The sequence below is a fragment of the Pseudonaja textilis genome, chromosome 2 (assembly GCF_049901715.1).
Source record: "Pseudonaja textilis isolate UNSWEBS1 chromosome 2, rPseTex1.2, whole genome shotgun sequence".
In the NCBI taxonomy this organism is placed as follows: Eukaryota; Metazoa; Chordata; class Lepidosauria; order Squamata; family Elapidae; genus Pseudonaja; species Pseudonaja textilis.
The window spans coordinates 233,248,363-233,269,644 of record NC_141991.1 but is presented as its reverse complement, the minus strand read 5'-3'; the positions used below and the strand labels follow the sequence as shown (position 1 = coordinate 233,269,644).

Here is a 21,282-nt window from a genome sequence, read left to right as displayed (position 1 = left end):
TGTGTGACAAGTTGTATGAAAAGCTTTTCTGGAATTATGCATTCTGAAATAGTTAAAATGGCAAAACAGACACCAAAGAAACCTTTGAAATACAATGTATTTTAAGTAGAATGTTTGTATTGCAATCTTGATAAAACTATATATATATTAAAATCACATTTAAATATAGTTATGAATAATTTTAAAAAAAATTGAAAGCACTCTGTATTCTTGAGATATTTCTTAATCTCCACGTAGTTTGGCAAAGGCCCAGTATACATGAAATATCCATTAACTAAACCATACTCTCTTCTGTCCACAAAACTACTCAATGCCATGTCAGATCACCACTGCAGAACATCTCAAGATGCTAGAAGCTTTTTTATCTGAAACCTTCTAGACTAGATCAATAGTTTCATCTCCTGCAATGATGAGTTAGCACCATCTAGTTCTAACAAGCTCTAGAACCATAGAACCAGTATACCAGAGCAAGCAATGAGTCCAACATTTGCTCCAGAGGCAAAATAAGCTGAGTTCCAGGCAGGGCAGAGAAAGAATAACTGGTCCAAAATAGCCCAGTGAATTCTGTGATACCATAGAACAGGGATGTCAAACTCATGTCGTCACAACACCATCATGTGACATATCAGGACTTTTTTCCCCTTCACTAAACTGGTTGTGGACATGGCCAGCGTGTGATGCATCCGGCCCACAGGCCGGGAGTTTAACAGCCCTGCCATAGAAGATGACCCTCCATTTCCCTTCACTAGGTAGAACATCATTATGCACATTATCCAGAGGCACTGATTCAAATTATAGCAACTCAAAAACTTCATCCTTCAACTTCTGCTTGGATGTGTTTCATTGTATAGGTCTCTAATGTATAAATGACACTAGAAAAATAGGTAATAGTGCAATGGAAGTTAGAAACTCATAGCACTTCATCTTTCATCTTACATATAAATTGTATCTGAGATATTTCATATCTCTTATGGTTTACTTAAAAGTAATTTATTTTGAAATTAAAGCAGGGTGTCAATTTAACAGAAAAACCACTATGTGCTTTGAACATTTCCTTATTTTATGTTTCCTTTTGCAGAATGCAAGTCCCAGCTGGATATTGTTTTCGTTCTTGATGGATCTAACAGTATTTTTGAATGGAAAGATGTCACCAATTTTTTGAAAAGAATACTGCAAAATATGAGTATAGGCCCCCACGATACACAGGTACACTAAGGCAAATGTTTTATATTTCATTTTATTTTATTTGATCTATAGCATAGCTATACAATCAAGGATATCTGCAATAATATAAATTTTTCTAATTTATCAATCTAGGCAGTGGTTCTCTAATAGACAAGAAGTCTATTATAGTTTCTTACATATGTCAGTTAATGCATAAATATCAAATGGAACAGTTAAGGACCCCATATCACCTGGAAAGAACTGTATTACTAATAATCAACTTTCAGAGTCAGATGTTCATCTCAGTCATCAACAGAAACTTTTCATAATCTCTTCACATGTTATGCAAAGCTAAGAAACATTTATAGTTCCAATGAAAAAGGCCCGAATCCTATCACAAATGAACAAAATCCCTCTTTGGGGGAGATGGGCAGTTTAGAAAAAATGCATATTTGCATAAAACACAGACATGGCAATGAAAGAACCATCTGTTAAATGCTATGTCCTTGGGGAAAATCATACTGGTTCTGCGTTAGTGTACAGAGAAACTCCTCCTTACACTTATTTCATTGTTTTATATGTGGCCAGGTCAAAACTATAAAATGTTGAAATCATATTTGAAGTAATATATGCCATTACCTCAGTAGTGGGATTCAAATATTTTTGCCACCGGTTTGATGGGCATGGCTTAGTGGGTGTGCTTTGCGTGTATGAACACACTTTGCGTGCATGCGCTCACCAAACACACACTTTGCACAGGCACAGAGGTGTTCTAACTCTCCTCCTGCAAGCCTGCATGATCCCAGTTGCTTCAGCAGCTGCCACGCAACACTGTTCTGTGCTGCGTAAAGTAGCTGCACTTCAAATTCAGCAGATAAAAATGAGTATGGGAGCCTGGGCGGGTGGATGAGCCGAATAGCAAAGCGGCAGAGAGAAACGGTTCAGTCTCCGCTGCTCATCACTGTACCGGCTCGCCAGAACCGGGACGAACCAGTCGAATACCACCACTACATTACCTTCCTCCATAATTTTTTCCCCCTACTGCCCAAATGCAGCTTCCAGACCTGCCATTTCCCAAAAGTTTTCTTTCAAAGTATGTATCAGAAGTAACTCTGCTAAGCATCCAAGATTCTTCCAGGTGCTTCTTCCAGAAATTCTTCCAGATGCTGCCACCTGCTGAGACATTTTAATAGTTTCAAGAGTCTTTTCAAATTCCCAGTCCATAGGCTGATAGGCCCATAGTTTTGCTGTGTGGATGCTCTTTGTAGGCTTCCTATTCTTCTATTGTACGGACAGCTGCGCTTTGTAGTAGAAAAGTGGATAGAGAGACAATGGCACAACGATAATGTAGTTCTGCCTGTGGTTGCATGCGGTAGGAGTTGGGTGATTAAGAAGTATGTATGGTAAAAGCAGAAGAGATAAGATCAAGAATGAGTGGGTGATCAAAAGTATATCATCCTTTTGGATAAAATAAGTCTGTTGCCGTAACTTGATCATAAATACAGAGTGAATTAGGGCTAAGACATAAAATAACTATATGAGCTGAGAGGAAGACTGAGAAAGTTGCAGATGCCTATGAGATCTTAGCAACAGAGAGGTGAGAAGTTCAAAGAGCAAAAAAAAATGTATGAATCAGCATGGGGATGTACTAAAAGCAAAGATGGTTTGCAAGGATAGAAAAATATAGTGAATTGGGGAGTTGTAAACTAGACATAGTTATATTTCCTTTTGTTTTCTCCTGTCTCATAGCTTTGTTTCTTTGTATGTAGGTATTTTTACATAATATTGCTTACCTTGAAAGAAATAGCATGATGGGAATATAGGGTATGTGTATATGGGAGATAGGACATAGAGAAAGAAAATGTGGTTGAAGAACAATTGAAAGACTATACGGAAATATTTTCAAGTTAGGATTTGTATAGAATGACAAAAAACATTTGTATGGTTATCCAGAATTGTGTCTTAAGATGTCCAGCCATAGAAAACTTTTAAGTAAGTAAGTAACATAAATCAATTTATATAGAGAGAATGCATGTAGGAACTGACTCCACTTAAAAATGATATATGAGAGAATAAACTATTTGTAGAAAAGTATCAGAGATGAACTGACTGAACTATTGAAAGCTTTCTGAAAAGAAACATTTAAAGTATGAACAGCTGTACATCAACAAATGTGAAACAACACCATGGGACATAGATTGAAAAATTGGTGTATCTCCACATACTTTCAAAATATTACACTCATTTCTTACATAAACAAAGGTTTGCTTAAGATCTTACAATGAAGAATGAAGCCATATATGGTCAGAAAAATGTCAAATGAGCAGAAAAGTTTTCAGAAAAGGCAGAGGAATATGTATGATGAGATAACTAACACAAAATTGTATTGGAGAGAACATTTAAGGTTTTTAAGAGAGCAGGTCATGTTAGAACTACTGATGATTGTTTTGAAGAATTTTTTACAATGAACAAAGTAAGGGCAGAATTAGGAGAAACAGAATAAACAGACAAGGATACACATTGTCCCCGTATCTGTTTAGCTTTTACATTGAATGTATTCAAGAATGCCACTTTCAGAATATATAACAGCTGCAATCAAAATTGGAGGTCAAATCAGGAACAGTTTAAAATATGAAGACCACACCATTCTGTTAGACAAAGGTAAAAAGCCTTAGGAAAACTACAAATAGAAAGTTTAAAAAATGGTTTAACCTCAAACATTAAGAAGAGAAAGATAAAATGAACCAGCAAGCTTTGTGAATTCACAGTTGAGTTGAAGTATGGGTGAAGTTTTGTCATTTTAGGATCCAGAATAGATAAAAGTAGACAATGTACTGGAGAAGTAAAAAGGGGAGGTTGATCCTTGAAGGAAGGTAATTGCGTATATAGATGACATCATGAAGACCAAGATTATTTCTGTGATAATAATGATTGGAATATTTAAAGCAATCATTTCCCTTGTGATAATGTATGGCTGTTAATGTTGGATATTGAGCAAGAGGAAGAGGCAGGAACACCCAAAGCAGTTTTTTAGCTTTAATAATAGTATGTGCAAATAGTATGTGCACTTTTTTATGTGCTTGCAAAGCATGTGAGACATGTTTAAAAGAGGTGGGGCTTGATCACCTGGTCACATCCATCATTTGGTAGCCAATGATTATTTATGGATACTCTGAGAAATTAAATCTTCAAATTACCGAGTTGGAGAGGTTATTGGTAAGAATACCATGAATTGCAAGAGCAGACAATCAATCAATCAATCAATCAATCAATACAATGTATAGCATGAGTGGACATGATCATGGAAATGATATACCACATATCACAGTCACAGTTCTTGAATGGCATGCACTTAGACAAGCATGAAGTGCATTAAATAAATGCATTTTATTGGAATGTCCATGGAAGAAATGTAGACTGTCATCAGGGATTGGATTGCCATGCTATCCATTTTTGTAGTTGTAGGTTCAAAAACAGGAAAGCCATAACTTTGTTACAACTTTCTATCATTCCCTCTGATAGAACTTTAGAATTTTCAAGAACTGACATGATCTTAGTTCTTTCTGTGTAAGTATGGGTGTGCTTGTCCTTGTTTCCAGATCAACAGCTAGGAATAGGAACCCTACTTTGGGATGCCATCACTATAAAGCATATGTCCCTACAACCTCCTGTCAGCACAAACATTTCAAGAGGAACATTATATGTTGTACAAGCATGGGAGAAATCTATACAATTTACTAGGAACACAATCTTGTCAAATAGAAGATCAGTAGAATCAGATATACTAAATTGTATCTAGTAAGTTTAAGAACTGAAAAGAAGAATGTTGCTGGAACAGACCCGAAGTCCATCCCAATTTCCATAATAATCAACTAGCACCAATTGCAGGAAATCGATAGACAAGGGAAAAGCAAATATATCATCAGAAATTTGAAGAACATTCCTTTTTTTGCTCATTTTTATAAATTCTTTAGCTTTTACTCATTACTGAAACTTTGTAAGTCATTTCTATATAATGTTTATAAGTGGTTTACAAAGTATCAAAAAATGAACAACCAAGATATAGTAAAATACACACTGGACTGGTAGAAAATAGACTGATAGAATTTCACTAATATTCACATCCCTTATTACACGGAATAACCTCCTTCCCAACTTAGGAGAAATATTTTAATAGTTTACATATAAGCATCTCAGTCTCCAAAAGTTTTGTAGAAAGGTCTGGTCTTAATCAGTTTCCTAACTCTTAATGACCCTTACATTCTTCAGTTTAATTGCATCAAAGACAGCCAGTAAACAAAGATGTTTGTACTAAAAGGAATGAGCTATAAAACAGATTGAGAAGCACATCTGAAAACTGAAAGATAGAATGATCCAGCTATAAAAGGCTATGACTAGATAGATTGTATTAATGTTCAGTCTTTTAATAGTATGAAAGTTTTAATAATGGATGAATAAGAGGTAAATATGCCAAGTCAGAGTATATTAGCACTCAATGGCTGGACTAAGCAGCATATTCAAAATATCAATGCAGAGCATACATTTAAAATATACTACTGGAACATTGCTTAACTCACATTTAGACCAGAACCTCTCATAAAATTAAGCAGATGAAAATGAAGAAATGGTATTTGGAAAAGACACTATTATTTTGTTACTTATCATCTTTCTTTTATAATGTAAATTGATTAACAATTATAAGAATCCACCTGTTGGCTGTTGCCCCCCAAAAGCAGTGATGCCTATAGACAGGGGGTACTCAAAAATCAATCTGACTATACAGTATTATTACTACAAAGTGGTAGAACAGCTTAATTATAACAGAAAAGATATTCAGGACCTGTTATGCAACAGATCATGTGCAAGTTGCAGATCAAGCTGAAGTAAACTAAACAGCCAACACATTTCTACAATATAATTTTGATTATTTTGATTTCCATCATTTTCAAGGAGAACATTAGGAATCACTTTAAAGTTCTGAACTTCATTGATGGAAAATCAGAGGAACCATAGAATGAAATCAAACACATTGTTAAAGTTGAGTGTGGAAAGAGACTGTCAAAACTAAGAAATAGAAGAAAGCACTGTGTCATTAATATGGAAGGCAATAGGAATTGAAGGACATTTGCAGAGGAAGAATCAGCTGGAGGTCCAACCAAGCTATGCAGCAAATCTGTAAAATAGCCAATATATTGAAGGTATCTACCTATTGATATCAAAGAAAGAAGATTTAACAGAGTATGCAGCCTATTGTAGTTTCACTCATTAACAAAATAATTGTCCAATGCAGATTAAAGTCCTACATAGAAATGGTAGATGTTTCGGCTGCTTTAGAAAAGACTGAGCAACCTATATTAAATAATTTGAGAAAGCCATCAACATGTGATTCACTGATTTTGGAAAGACCTTCAATTGAATCGATTGATTTTAGCTGTGAAATATTCTGAAGAAAATGGGAATCCGAGAAGATGTTAAAGGTTTATAAGTTTCATGTTCTCAGAATCCTGTACAAAGACAATAAGATACAGGTAAGATGGAACATGGTGAAACAGGCTAACTCCAAGTCTGCAAAGGAGTGAGAAGAAGGCTGTATGTGATCTATTTAGATGCTTCAGGTGGCAAGAAGAGTCACGTCTGTGTAATTGAACTCTGTCCAACAGCCTAACACTTATTCTTAGTAAACACATTTCTGGTTTACCATACAAAAGAAAAACAGTGCAGGTGATCTTCTATCTTTAATGGAAAGGTAAATTCTTCACTTGCTGTCTTGTGAGTGATGGCATCATTGTGAAAATTTCATGACCATAAGATTTTGTATTCCAGGTTGGGATTGTTCAATATGGAGAAAATGTAACCCATGAATTTTATCTCAATGCATATTCAACCACAGAAGAAGTGCTTGTAGCAGCAAGCAAAATTAAACAGAGAGAAGGATTTGAGACCATGACAGCTCTTGGCATTGAAACAGCAAGGTAGGTGCCTACAGCCTCCTAAACAAGTATCAGCCTACATTAAGGACTATGCTGGTCTTCCACTATGCCGTTTTTTATTTTTCCTACTGATTTTGATACTTACGTTTTGTCCTTGTCTCTAGCCTGAAGATTTACAGGTTTTCATTCTCGTTTTAGGAATGAAGCATTTACAGAAGCTCATGGGGCCCGCCCAGGAGTACAAAAAGTCATGGTAGTTGTGACTGATGGAGAATCTCATGACAATTACAGATTACAAAAAGTGATTGAGGATTGTGAAAAAGACAATATACAGAGATTTTCTATTGCTGTAAGTTATGTTTAATTCAAAAAAAACCTATACTTTATATCTAGAAATGATTCTTCCCCTTTCCTTCAATTTGCCTTGAAGAAAGAATTTGTTTGATAAGTTAGTACTCTTCCAATATTAGCTACAAGCTTTTTTTTATTCATTACTCATTGGGTCTATATTTTTCTTTAAAGTACATGTTGACTCTAGTAATGGGGTAATAGTAATAGTAATGGTGTGTTCTTCCATTTCTCTTTGACTGCTGAGGATAAACAATGGAAAATTGTTGCCGCAAGATCACCCAGGTCATTGTTTCACACAATTAATTTTTAATTAGATGTATATCCCACTTTTTCTATACAATAGTAGCTCAAGGTGTGTGGGTGTGGGTGTGTGTGTGTGTGTGTGTATCTTGAATATAGTGTGGACATTCTCCTACTTTCTTCTCTGAGAAGTTGGGCTAAGAGAAAGCAACTGGCCCAAAGTCATACTATGTATTTCTGTGGGTCAGGGTAGATTAGAATCTGAGTCTTCCCAGTCCAAAAACTTAATACTTGCTCATAAAAATAATACTTTTAGATTACTATGTTATAGCTACATATAATTGAGTCAATGTGTTTTTGTGGAATTGATTTTTCAAATATGGTGATATTCTACCAGACAATAATAATTCCATGTTTAATCTATATAGAACTTTTCATGTATTTTTATGTATTTTTTTCATAATATGGATGATAGTCAACATACATAGACACTTCCAAAATCCACATTACTTATTTTTGAAAATTTTGAGTTTATAATCTTAACACAAAGGTGGCAGATTAGGAAAGGTCATCCTAGATTGTTCTTATGGTGGGAAACTTCTGATTAACACATGCTTGGTCCAGTGGTGGGATTCAAAAATTTTACTACCGGTTCTGTGGGCGTGGCTTGGTGGGTGTGGCAGGGGAAGGATACTGTAAAATCTCCAGTCAGAAGTGGTATTTGCCGGTTCTGCAAGCTATTCAAAATTTCTGCTACCAGTTCTCCAAAACTGGTCAGAACCAGCTGAATACCACCTCTGGCTTGGTCCATATCTGAATGCTGTTTGTCTGGGTTAACCATTACCATTGCATTTATTCTAGAGAGGGAAGTCTATGACAGACTTGTTGTCTGTGTCATTTTATATTTCTTACACTACCAATTGTAAGCTACTAGTAACATGTATATCACTACTTTTTAAAATTGCTTCTTCATTTTTTCCCCCACATGCTACAGATTCTTGGCTCCTATAACAGAGGGAAGCGAAACCCTGAGAAATTGATTGAGGAAATCAAATCCATTGCAAGCAAGCCAACTGAAAAGCATTTCTTTAATGTCTCAAATGAAGTAGCTCTCCTTACAATTGTTGAAGCTCTTGGAGAAAGAATATTTGCCTTGGAAGGTATGTTTTTTTTCCCCCTCTGCTTCTGGTGTTTTGTTGGTTTTATTAATGTATTGGATTTTTTGTTTGTTGTAAGCAAATAATAATTGCTGCATTAGGACCATTTATAGAATAATCCTAGCTCAAAATCCATTGGTTAGAGGAGTTATGATTGGAGTGGAGAAGTACTTTATTACTGGATGTGTTGGGAAGTGTATTTTTGTGTTGGTAATTTTAATTTGCAGCAGCTGTGCACTGTGTGGAATTAGCAAGTTGGCAAAAAAATAAATGATTCTCCTTTTCTCCCAAAATTACAAGCTGAAAGTAAGGTTTTGTAGTGAGTCAATGCTAGTCTTCTAGATCAGGGGTCTCTAACCTTGGCCACTTTAAGACTTGTGGATTTTAACTCCCAGAATTCCCCAGCCAGAAAAGCTAGATGAGGAATTCTGGGAATTAAAGCCCACAAGTCTTAAAGTGGCCAAGGTTGGAGACCCTTGTTCTAGATCACAAATGGATTTTTACCTGGAATGGTCTCTGACAACAGAAACGGTGATGTTATGTGAGAAAGACCTTGAGAGAAGGGTTGAAGTGCTGCTGCCTGGGGAACAGTCAGATAAGAGAGACAACCCTCATTATAGAAAATGTGATGAGATTGCACAGGGAGGGTTTCTACTAACAGGGAGGATTGTTTAATCTTCTGTGTAAATTAATTTGCAGATTCAAGTCTTGAACTAGTTACTTCTTGTACAGTGTATGGCTGAAGCATGGCTATTAAATCCTCTAGAGTCAGTGGTAGAATGCTGCCAGGTTTGGGCAAACCGATAGTTGTGATCACTGTCTGGGTCTGTCTGCCCACCCCTGCGCTATCCTTTTCATATATAATTAACTTTCTAGCTCATTTCCCCTGCCCACACTGCCCAGCTGAGTTCTGTGCCATGCCTGCTGTATTCACCAGAGCTGCCTGAGTAGATTAGCTGCCTCTTTGGAGCTCCGTTTCAGCCCCAAAGCAGTGTATGCGTACACTCACAACCAGTGAAACTGTTGTTAACATAAGTGCAGCCCACCTCTGTCTAGGGTTCACACAAATCTGGGGATTCTAGGAGTTGCAATCCTAATCAGGAAGAGTGCTATGTCTGTTCTGACCCAAGCCTTGTTCAAATCAAACAAACACAAAGTATGTATAAAAGCAATTTTTTTTAATGTAGCTCTGTGAATTCTATGCATTCACAGCCAAGAGTCATTCAAAACTAATTGTCCCAGATAAGTACAAGCCCTTTCAGGGTTGTGAAAGGCTGCCAAGAACAAAAGACCTAATTGCAGATAAATATCCAGAGCCACAACAATGTCCTTTATCTTAAGCTCTGTCCTCATGCCTTCTCATTGAGAATCACCTGCCTTTCTAACCTCTCAGACGGTGGCATATCTGAAACTGGATGATGTCCTTCCGTGCACTGAGTCCATTTTCCTTTCATGCTGCTCTGTGTCACAATTAGGGCCAAACTGCGCCATTTATATCTCAGATTCAAGTAAAAAAACATGTAACATAAATGCCCTCATCATACCAACTCATAGACGAGAATTGATGGACTGTACCTTCCTCTCTCCCTTTTTCTGGAATCAAAACTTTACAAAACTGAACTGATATCTTTTCATCTGATATTCTGAATTTGCTGTCATTTAAATTGTGACATGTTCCATATTAGTCAATTTCCTACATTTGGTTGTTCTTAATCCTTTACAATCCCTAGCCATATCCTGTCCTTCGTTTATAAACTATCTTGGCAGCAAGGAGATTGCTTCCGTTCTTCTCTGCAGTGCTTAATGCACTACTAACACTTTAAAATGTTAGGCAGCAATCCAAGTAATGTGTAAGTGATTATATTCCCCAGCAAGGAAAACATCTGTGTATATTTTCCATTTATACTTATGTCCATCTTTTCTGAATAATTAACTGAAGCTTCTTTAAGAATAACACAACCGTGTGTGCCAGGAAGACAATAAATATAAAACACACTCATTAAAATATATGAATTGCCATTTTATTACTAATATTAGGTTATGAACCTTATTCAAATGGTACGGTTTTTATGAAAACCATGCTTGTACCTAGAGACTTCCAATGTTGTAGTTTATCTCAATTAACAGATATATACAGCATTGCTTCTGTTTTATGCAAAAGTAATCACTCTTTTGTTTGTAAACATGGGCTGCATTCCAAGGAAGTTATATATGCACAAAAGAGAAAGCAACACACGTAGCCCCAGTTTTCCTTGCAATTTCTGTACTGTGTGAAGAGAGAAAAAAAAACATGTTTAAATAAACTGTGGCACAATTTTTAAAGCAGTATGAAATAATTACATGGGACTTTCTATAGACTTTGGAGGGGTTGTACTAGTGTTGCGTGATAATAGATGCCCGTTGAAACAGAGTCAGGAAGGGATATACGAATCCAGTTTAAATTGGGTTTCATGACACCTCTTCCCACGCTACTGCTTTTCCAGACCTGGGGCAGAAGTGATGATGCAGCTAGGAGCAGCCAGGAGAGTGGCTTCCTCTAAGGAGCCACCTGCCAGGGATGATTCCTCAGACATGGAGGTTGGCAGCATATCTGGCTGTTGGATAAAAGATGGCCAAACCCGTGGGTGGAGTGAAAAGAGGGATCACCCTAGAATCTCTATGTAGCCACAAGAGAACTAAGTCCAACCCCTCCCTTGAGCATCATTAACCCTTATCTACTCTAAGCAGATGCTGACCTTTCATTGAAAAGATTTGCCTACATAGGCTTTTGTTAATCAATCAGTTTTATTGAACCTTTACATGTAGACCTGGTCTTTCATGCCTGACACCGGCACGCCTACTGGTTGTAGAGCACTCCACCTGTTCCAAATGTTGCACAATGGTTGCTTGTACATTTGCACTCTGTGTGTCAACTTTTTAATGATGCCGTAGCAATGAGTTGCTAGCTGCTTCAAAGAACTTCCTTCCTGCAGGTCTGTTGCCGTATATTTGCCTATTGACAGAAATCATGCCAGACTAAAGCAACTATTTGCATAACTGTCCCAAAGGTGCTTTTTCAAGAGGCAACTGGACTTTGCTTTTGAAGGAGTTTTGCTTCTCATCCAAAAAGGTTCTTCAGCTCTGACTGGATGGGTGAAAAGAGAAATGTCTTCAAAGAAAAACCAGAAGGTCCAGTTGCCTCTTAAAAAAGCACCTTTGGGACAACCATGACCTGGATGACTGAGAATCTCCATATGTATCTGCATAACTCTTAAATATACTCTGTGAATTACCAAGGAGGTTCCGCCTTTTCCTTTTTCCTGCATACCAAAGATTCCAAGTTTTGCTGTATTTTTGCTCTCTGAGAAACAACCCTTCCTCCTGCTATTCCTCCCAGAGATATAATTATATCATATTTTTACACACACTGCATTTTTCCCATTCCAGTAATTGAATTTAACTGGAATGCTTTGAAAGGAATGTTGAACCAAAGCACGAATCTACTCCTTGAGAATCTTAATTTCTAAAAGAAGCCAGAGGTAGAATTAAAATTATAATGATACAAATGTTTCAAAGTTAATTCAGAGAATTTCAAGGATGGTAAAACTTGTTACATATTGCAACAAGTGAAAAGTTGGGTGTAAATTTGTACTTTTCAGATTAATTAAATGTTTTAACTACTGTAACCAGTGAGCATATGGAAAATTGTGGCCTCAAAACTAGATGTGACCCTAGCCATCTCTATGGTAACTATTAACTCAAGATGCCACACTGACTTCTCCATAAACATATCTAAATATTTAATTCATTAGTCAGCCTGGACATTCTTAACCCTTAATTTAGTCTTTTCTTGTTTCCAATTTTTTTACAGTTTTTTTTAGCATTTTCAACCAACTATGCTAAAACAATAAATATTTCCTGTTTTATAGCTACCAATGATCAACAGGCAGCTTCTTTTGAAATGGAAATGTCTCAAGTTGGCTTCAGTGCCCATTATTCTCAGGTAAAGTGACTAGATTCAATTAGAAGGAAAAGAAACTAGGCATATTATACTTTCTCCACAGAGAGAAATGTTACAATAAGTTTTGCTAATCAATTCAAAAATAATCTTTGTGAACTGCAAGAACTTTTGACTTATTTATTGGAAGTACCTTGTTCTTTCTGATCGGCTGGGTTTTGCTTTTTTGTGGTTGCTGACAAAGATACAGGGGTGGCTTGCCATTTGGTCCATGGATTGTGAAGAGTCAGACATGACTTAGCAACTGAACAACAGCAATGATAAAAACATGTTCCTATGGAATTTATTGGATATCACAGCAACAGGACTATTCAATATGCAGGCCTAAGAAACTGGGGCTGTCAGGATGACTCTTGCTGATTTGAAATCGCAATCAAACTTTGATTCCATATATTAGGATTCATTTGAACAGAATGCATGAAACAGGATAACATCTGAGATGCTAACCTAATCTAGCATAGATGAGATACAACAGGGAGATAATTATTCATCTTAGATTCAGAATTGTGAATTCTCTATCATTGGAGATTTTCAAGGTGAACGATTTGTCCAGAATGGTATAAGATCTATTGCATGAGCAAAGGGTTGAAACCTTTGAAGACCATATTCTATGCTTTATGCTCACTTATCAGATTAAATTAACACAGCAAATCTGTTCAGTGACCTCTCATATTTACCAAAAAAATATTGAGGGATATCTATTTAAAGATGCTGATTATGAAACCACTAAATATCTGGAACAAATACATGCTGGTGTACCAATTTTGAATTTGTATTTTCTTTCTTCTGTTTTGTTATGCTTATACAGCAAAAGCTGACACATGACTGAATTGCTCTACATTGTCCACCCATAAGCTGGTTGCCCAGCATGGTCCCCTTTTTTGGTTTATTCCACAGGATAAATCTCCAAGAATATAGTAACGCAATGATTTCTCTGCTATGTTTGTAAAGGATTGGATCATGCTTGGAGCAGTTGGGGCATATGACTGGAATGGGACTGTTGTCATGCTAAAGGACAGCAATTTTCTAATACCAACTAGTAATGCATTTGATGATAGCTTTTCAGAAAAAAATGAAAGTCTTGCAGCATACTTAGGTGAGCAAAATTGACTGCTGATTGTTGTACTCTTATAATAATGTATGCCAGTCCAGAGTGTTTTAATCAAGGGTGGCTTTCTTTCCCAACCAGATATCAATGGTTGTATTGTACATTAAATCCAGAGAATGGAAGATCTTCTACTAGAAGTCACATTCTTCTTTTTACTTTTATGAATCAAATTAAATTCAGGAAATCATATTTAAAAATTAAATTCAAGATGCCTCCTAAAATTCTGGCCATTTCAGTACAACAGTAATACTGTACTTTGGATATGTTATAGGGCAGTGGTGGCTAACCTTTTTGGGTTCCTGTGCCAAAAATTGTGTGCATGCCAGCACCTAGAAGGCAATGCACGTGCCCCCTCACGCCCCCTATGCATGTGCATGAAATCCCTCCATGTCCCCCTTACCTGCACTGCACCTCCCAGCTGATTTTCGGCCCCTTTTTCAACCTCCCAGAGGCTTGAGGAAAACTTCTGCAGCCTTTGCAGGCAAAAAATGGGTCTGTTTCATCATTTCCAGTATTTCCAAAAATACAAGAAGTGACAAAATGTGCCTATTTTTTGGCCTGTAAAGGTTTTCTTCAACTCTCTGGGAGGCCAAAAAAGGCCTCAAACAGGCCAAAAATCAGCTGTGAGGTGTGCACATGTGCAGTGGAGTAAGTTTGCCTATGGCTCGTGTGCCGGCACAAATGGCTCTGCATGCCACCTGTGGCACGTGTGTCATAGGTTCGCCATCACGTTTATAGGGAATCTATGCCAGTAGATGAACTTCTTTTGACTTTAGAAAGGTTCACTTTCCAGATTAATTCTTCCTAAAAAAAGCCACCCTAATGTATTGCCTTTACATACTCTCTCTCTCTCTCTCTCTCTCTCTCTCTCTCTCTGTCTTTCTCTCTTTCTCTCTCTCCTCTCCTCTTCTCTCTCTCTCTCTGTCTCTGTCCCTGTCTGTCTCTCTCTTTCTCTCTCTCTGTGCATGTTGTGTATGTGCATGTGTGCATGCATTATTTGTGCCTGTATTATTCTCCTCCATGTAGATATCATGTTTAATTTGGAGGAAGAAAATCAGAGTTAATGGCTGCCCTTTGGAATAAACCAGATCAGAAAATAAATGCCACTGGAAGACTACAATTATATATATTGAGAGAGACTATAATAACAACAAGCCCTATTGTGCTTTACCTCTCCTCCCTTTTATATCTCAGTGAACCATGGAGCAGCCTGTCTGGGTCTCTTCAAATACAATCTCCTTTCCCAGAATTTAAAGAATGGCTCAGCTCTCTTTGTTTATGTGACAGTATTTGCCTATTTTCTTCAGGGTCACCCCTCGGATTCTCTGTCCCAAATAATAAAAAGAGATGAAGTCTTAATTTTTCCCCACAAATTGAGAGCAAACAAATCATTGACTTTACATGTTATTCAGCTAGGAGTTCTTAAATAACATAAATGTGAAATTACTGGTGTGTTCAGTTAATGAATGGTCTTATAAACACCAAAAGCATACACAACAACCTGATTCCAGGAGATGCTATTTCAGAGAACAGACACAACTGAAACTCTTTTTTTTAGAGAATAGACGCAAGTTTTTGGGAACAGGTAAATGTTCCTATGATCAGATTCTGAATCAGACAATTAAAACGTGGATAATATAACTTTCTGGAATCTGAATTTCAACTCTCAGCTGGCTTTGAATGAAATCTGGAAGCTGATATTCATATATTTGGAGGGCACCCATATTAGGGAAAGTTGGCATAACAGGAATTCTTAAATAGACATCCTTGAGAAACCCAGAAATACCTGTTCTTTATAAGCTGGTGGAAACTATTTCTACTGATAGGCACACACACAAAAAAAAAAATCCAGGAGACATTTTGCTAAAGAAGAATCAATATTTTTTCTGACAAATCCCTTTCAGATTTTGTGGGGTAGAATGGGGTTTTAAAAAGGTTGGGCACATAGGCAATTTACTCTAAGACAAATGTATGTGTGTAAAGCAAAAATAGCTATTAAATGCTATAAGTATAATGAGTGCTTATCCTTCCTTAGGTTATACAGTCAATTCAGCTTCTGCACCTGGAGATCTGCTATACATTGCAGGGCAACCTCGTTATAATCACACCGGTCAAGTTATCATATATAAAATGAATGATACTGAAGTAGAAATACTCCAGAAATTAAGTGGTGAACAGGTAATTATGTATTATGACACTAATCCACTGTCTAGTCTTTCACTAAGGGTAAAAAAATCAATAAGCATCTCCTTATTCCTCACTAAGCATCTCCTTATTTAACTACATTTATAATAATAAAGTTATGTGCGCTGCACATTTACTCCATAAAAGAAATACAAGTGAGGACTTCATTCAAAACTATTACACCAATTGTCAAGGACTGTGTATCTGTTTTAACAATTACTAATATACAGTGCATGCTTTGAGTTTCTTTATAGGAAAATTGGGAAATTTTAGTTCATCTTCATTCTTAAAGAGACAGAATTTATTTGCACTTTCTAATTAGCTTTTTACAAAGTAATTTCTCCATTCAAAATATCCATATTAAAAATATCTATACAAGAAAAGTTTCACACAGCAAAACTTGCATGCACAACTAAATATAATTATCTAGCAGCAACTTGAAAACACAACAAATTACACAATATCATGTTTGAAGGAAGGTATTTTTATGTAAGAGAAGCAGCACTCAAACAAGAATATGTACAGACTGAACCTATGCACTTATATGACTTATGAATTGTGCTTTTGTATCCCTCTTAATATTCTGATTTTAGCAACAGCCAACCTCTGCTTGGGTGTTAAAATAGAAGTATCCACCCAGCTTAGTTTCTTTGTATTATCAAGCATGTACTTCCTGCAGCAAAATAACTCTATATCTGTAATAATTCTTAGTGTTCTAAGTTATATTTTTCAATCTCAAAGCAAATGCTTTAGACTAGTTTATCTATTCCTCACTCCCAATTCACATTCAGATATTTTCCAATATCAAGTTATACACAAACCATACGAAGTTATGAATTACATTACCTAGCAAAGTAGGGGACAGAAGGATTATGTAATGCAGACTTTTCTTTCCTTGGTGGCAACTTGTAGGTTTTTTTCCTCAATCGGATATGTTCACTTTCTTTTTTTTTCCCCTTGTACATCTAACCACACACGTGCACACAAAAATTGTGCAAATCTAAGTTGCCATTGAAAAAAAGAAATGGTTTAAATTTGATTGTTTAATTCTTACCCAATCTTAATCCAAATGAAATCATTAGTTTTTTTCACTGGTGGGGAAAATCACACAAAAAATAATTATCATTTTCAGACTCATGATACTACCTAATAACCATGTTGTTATGCATTAACATGCATCAATGGTGTGCTATTTTTTAAATCACAGATTGGATCGTATTATGGAAGTGTTATTACAACAATTGATATTGACAAGGATACGTATACAGATCTTCTTTTGGTGGGAGCACCGATGTACATGGGGACCGAGAAAGAAGAACAAGGCAAGGTGTACATTTATTCTTTAAACAAGGTAATGATTCTTTTTAAAAAAAATCATATGGATTGGGGATCCAAGTGACAGTCTAACATCAATTGATTGCATGTCTAGGCAATCAAAAGGACTTGTAATAAAAATCAAATGGGTCTTTTTGATCATTATTTCTTCTTTAACAGAAAACCTTTGAATATCAGATGACACTTGAGCCTGTAAAACAGACCTGCTGTTTGGTACACAAAGAGAAGGATTGCACAAACCACAACAAAAATGAACCATGCGGAGCTCGTTTTGGAACATCAATTGCTGCCGTAAAGGATCTCAATCTTGATGGTTTTAATGATATAGTCATAGGTGCTCCTCTAGAAGATGATCATCGAGGGGCTGTGTATGTTTATCATGGAAATGAGAAGAGTATAAAGAAAGAATATGCCCAGGTAGGGCTCAGGCTCAATGGCCTCATTCCAAAACCAAGAGTAGTTTAATTATGGCATTCTAAGCCTCTGGGAACTCTTCCATTTTGCAGAAAGGAACAAGTAGCATAAAATACAATATAGTTGCTCTGTGCAGGTGTATAGTCTTATTTTTAGATCAGGTATGTAAAACTTGATTTCATTGATGACTGCATCAGGTTGTGATTGACCTCGGGAGGGGTGGGGTGTATGTGGCCAGGGTGGGTGTGGCCAGCTCAACATCACTTGTGTTGGGGGCGCCTATGGTGGGCCAAGTGCTCTGCCAGTGAAAATAGGCTCTTGAGCTCTGTTTCTGGAGGAGACGCCTCCTGCAACACTCTGTCAGCGAAAACAGAGTTCACAAGGGCCACATGTGGCCCTCCTGAGCTATATTTTCTGCTGCAACAGCTTCTTGTAATCCTCTGTGAGTGAAAACAGAGTTCAGGAGAGCCACATGTGGCTCTCCTAAGCTCTGTTTTCACTGGCAGAGGCACCACGGGCTAGTCCCTTGCTGTTTCCAGGGTAGCCCCACAGGCCAGATCTAAGCATCCCGGATCCAGCCTGCAGACCTTGAGTTTGATGCCCCTGTTTTAGATTAATGTAGGAATAATCTATATCCAAAGTTGATGGCCAACCACCAGGGATTTTTAAAAAATAATTTTCACCCTCTTTTAAATTACAAAAAAGCTCTTTTTCCCACAGCTTTTTTATCTATGCACAGTCCACAAATCATCACTTTTCAGTCCTGTTTCAGTCCATTAAGAATTATCAGAAATATCAAACAGATCAAACAGATAATCAGAGTTGGAAGGGACCTTGTAGGTCATCTAGTCCAACCCCCCGCCCAAGTGGGAGACCCTATCAAACAAATACTTCATTCCTGATCACATAGTCCAATTTCAAATTATTTTTTCTTGCTCTTCACAATCTTTCATGGATCTTTGGCATTCAATGGACTCCCCACCCTCTTTGTAAATCCCATGAAGAAGCATCATGCAGGTATCTTTCTGGGATTTAGGTAGGACATCATTATGACAATATAAATGTCAATGTTTATTCAACTTTACATATTTTCTGCAATAGTAGGGATATGGGAGAGTTATAAAGGCCTGGAATCACAAACAATTATCTATTTGTAATATGCTTAAGTATATTTTATGGTTGGATATAATAAAACTGTGTTTCTTCAAAGCGTATCGCTTCTGGTGGAGATGGTGAAAAGATGAAATTTTTTGGACAGTCAATCCATGGTGAAATGGACTTAAATGGAGATGGACTTACAGATGTGACTATTGGAGGCTTAGGGGGAGCAGCTCTTTTCTGGTAGGTGTAGTCAACCTTGCTATCAGTTGTATATCAGTTGTACTCCCTAACCAATTTCTTTGTCATATGTGAATGTAACTGAGGAAATAATATCATTTCATAAGGAAGGGTTGGAAGTACTGTCATGGTTGCAAAATCGGCATGATTTTCAGAAGTATTGAGAACTCTAAAACAGCTGATTGTGTTTTGCATGAAATGTTGAGTGACTGAATTAAGAGCAACCCTTGAAAACTGGAATACAGAATCTAGGAAAATAACATGACTGGGTGGTAGGCTAAAAAAATAGACTCTTTTTTTTAAACATTGGAAAATAATGTTAAGTTGAGAGAGGAAATCAAGTTCGTTAGGACTGTCTATGATTATTTAAAATGTTTTGTACTTTATGCAAGCATAGGATCTCTCTTATATTCATAAAAATGTTAGACAGTTATTGACACAATTTCCAGCTTAATTTGCCCCCAGCATACACTCAGCTAATTCTTATATCAGCTCACAGCAAGCATACATGCTAAATATTACAAATATTGCAACATGCTGAACATTCTGTAATATTCCTTAATTGTTTTCTTTAGGTCTCGAGATGTTGCCCAAGTAAATGCTTCCATGAAATTCATGCCCAACAAAATTGATATTCAAAAACTAAGCAGTGACATGCAAAAACAAAAGTTGTATATTAACTCCACAATTTGTTTTGAAATCAGATTAAAGTCAAAAGACATCACAATTAATGAAACAAGTAAGTGGACATCCAGGTTTTTGAACTCTGCATAGATATTTTCTACCAGGAATGTCTGCTGGGAGGAGAAGGTGTCAAATATCAAGATGGTGACCACTACATTTCATGCCTTTTTTAAATGTGTGTCATACGTATAACACACATCAGAAAAAAAAGCTGCTATCTTGACTGTTTTGACCTCTCTCCTGAGGATGCTCCTGTCTTTATTGTTCAAACCACAGCTGCAATCAAAAACACTTACTTCTGAACAGTTCTTTAAATCCTGGGCCATCACTTTGGGGCTTAACTTTGTTACATAAACATAAAATAGAACTGATGTTTTTAAATGGTTTTATAACACTGTATTTCATGCCAGCTAGAAGTTGAAGTAGGAAGATATCACACTACTTAGAACTTTAATAATAAGGGGGAAACAGAAGCCTGGGCCTTAACTACAGCATTCAGGATTCAAAGGATAACTGTAGCTATTTATTAGACCAGAGGTTGCCAACCTTTTGGACCTCAGGGACCACCAAACTCATAATTTTAAATCGCATAGACCAGAGACCCTGGGAAAATCCCCCAAAAAAGTCTGCAGGAAAATTCCCCATGCCGTTTGCCTACCTATCGATCATTCTTTATTTGGGATTGCAGGATACCATCTCCAGATCTGTTCTCAGGGGGAGAGAGAGTGAGAGAGAGAGAGAGAGACTTTTGGCTTCATGCAAGGAAAGCAGCAGCAGCAGCAGCAGCAGAAGTCTTTCTTTCTCTCCCCCAAACTCTGCCAGAAATGAGTCTTTGTGAGACTTGTCATGCCTGCACAGCCACTTGGAGCAGGATGCCTTTCAAAGACTCATTTCTAGTGGAGTTTGGGGGAGGGAAAGAAAGACTTTTGCTGTTTTCCTTGTGTGCAGAAGAAGAAAGAAATGGAAAGAAGCAGCCCAGTGGCCAGGCCAGGCACTTGGGGTGAGTGGGGCAAGTTCCCCCCTCCACCCTTTCCCCCCTCCCCTCACTACCTTGTGTTGTTCGCAATGCAAGCAATACAAGCCTTGTGTTCTGTGGGCCATGTGGGTGGCACAGCCTTGTGTTTCCGCGCAGCCTGGATTAATTGCTTTGTGGGTAACATTTCTCTGCAGACCACCAAAATTTTCTCACGGACCACCAGTGGTCCCCGGCCCACTGGTTGGCAACCTCTGTATCAGACGATTATGTTGTATATAGAATGCTAGAAAAAAACCCAATTATGACCCCCAGAGGTTTCTCCTAGAACTGAGAAAGAAAAAGACTAAACTCTATTCAAGAGGACAATATATAATTGTTTCAGTGTATGTGAGCAACCTCCTATT

At 37.1% G+C, this 21,282-nt stretch overlaps 1 protein-coding gene across 1 annotated transcript in view; it reads left to right on the top strand.

Annotated features, from left to right (window-relative positions):
- Window positions 1-21,282, top strand: part of ITGA1 (integrin subunit alpha 1) — an 80,704-nt gene that overhangs the window by 25,382 nt on the left and 34,040 nt on the right. The window contains exons 6-16 of the mRNA XM_087927310.1: window positions 1,079-1,206; window positions 6,988-7,136; window positions 7,293-7,443; window positions 8,680-8,845; window positions 12,751-12,824; window positions 13,791-13,935; window positions 15,983-16,125; window positions 17,339-17,482; window positions 17,626-17,883; window positions 19,091-19,221; window positions 19,794-19,957. Of these exons, the coding sequence (XP_087783436.1) occupies window positions 1,079-1,206; window positions 6,988-7,136; window positions 7,293-7,443; window positions 8,680-8,845; window positions 12,751-12,824; window positions 13,791-13,935; window positions 15,983-16,125; window positions 17,339-17,482; window positions 17,626-17,883; window positions 19,091-19,221; window positions 19,794-19,957 (1,653 nt within the window). The remainder of the gene's footprint in view (window positions 1-1,078; window positions 1,207-6,987; window positions 7,137-7,292; window positions 7,444-8,679; window positions 8,846-12,750; window positions 12,825-13,790; window positions 13,936-15,982; window positions 16,126-17,338; window positions 17,483-17,625; window positions 17,884-19,090; window positions 19,222-19,793; window positions 19,958-21,282) is intronic.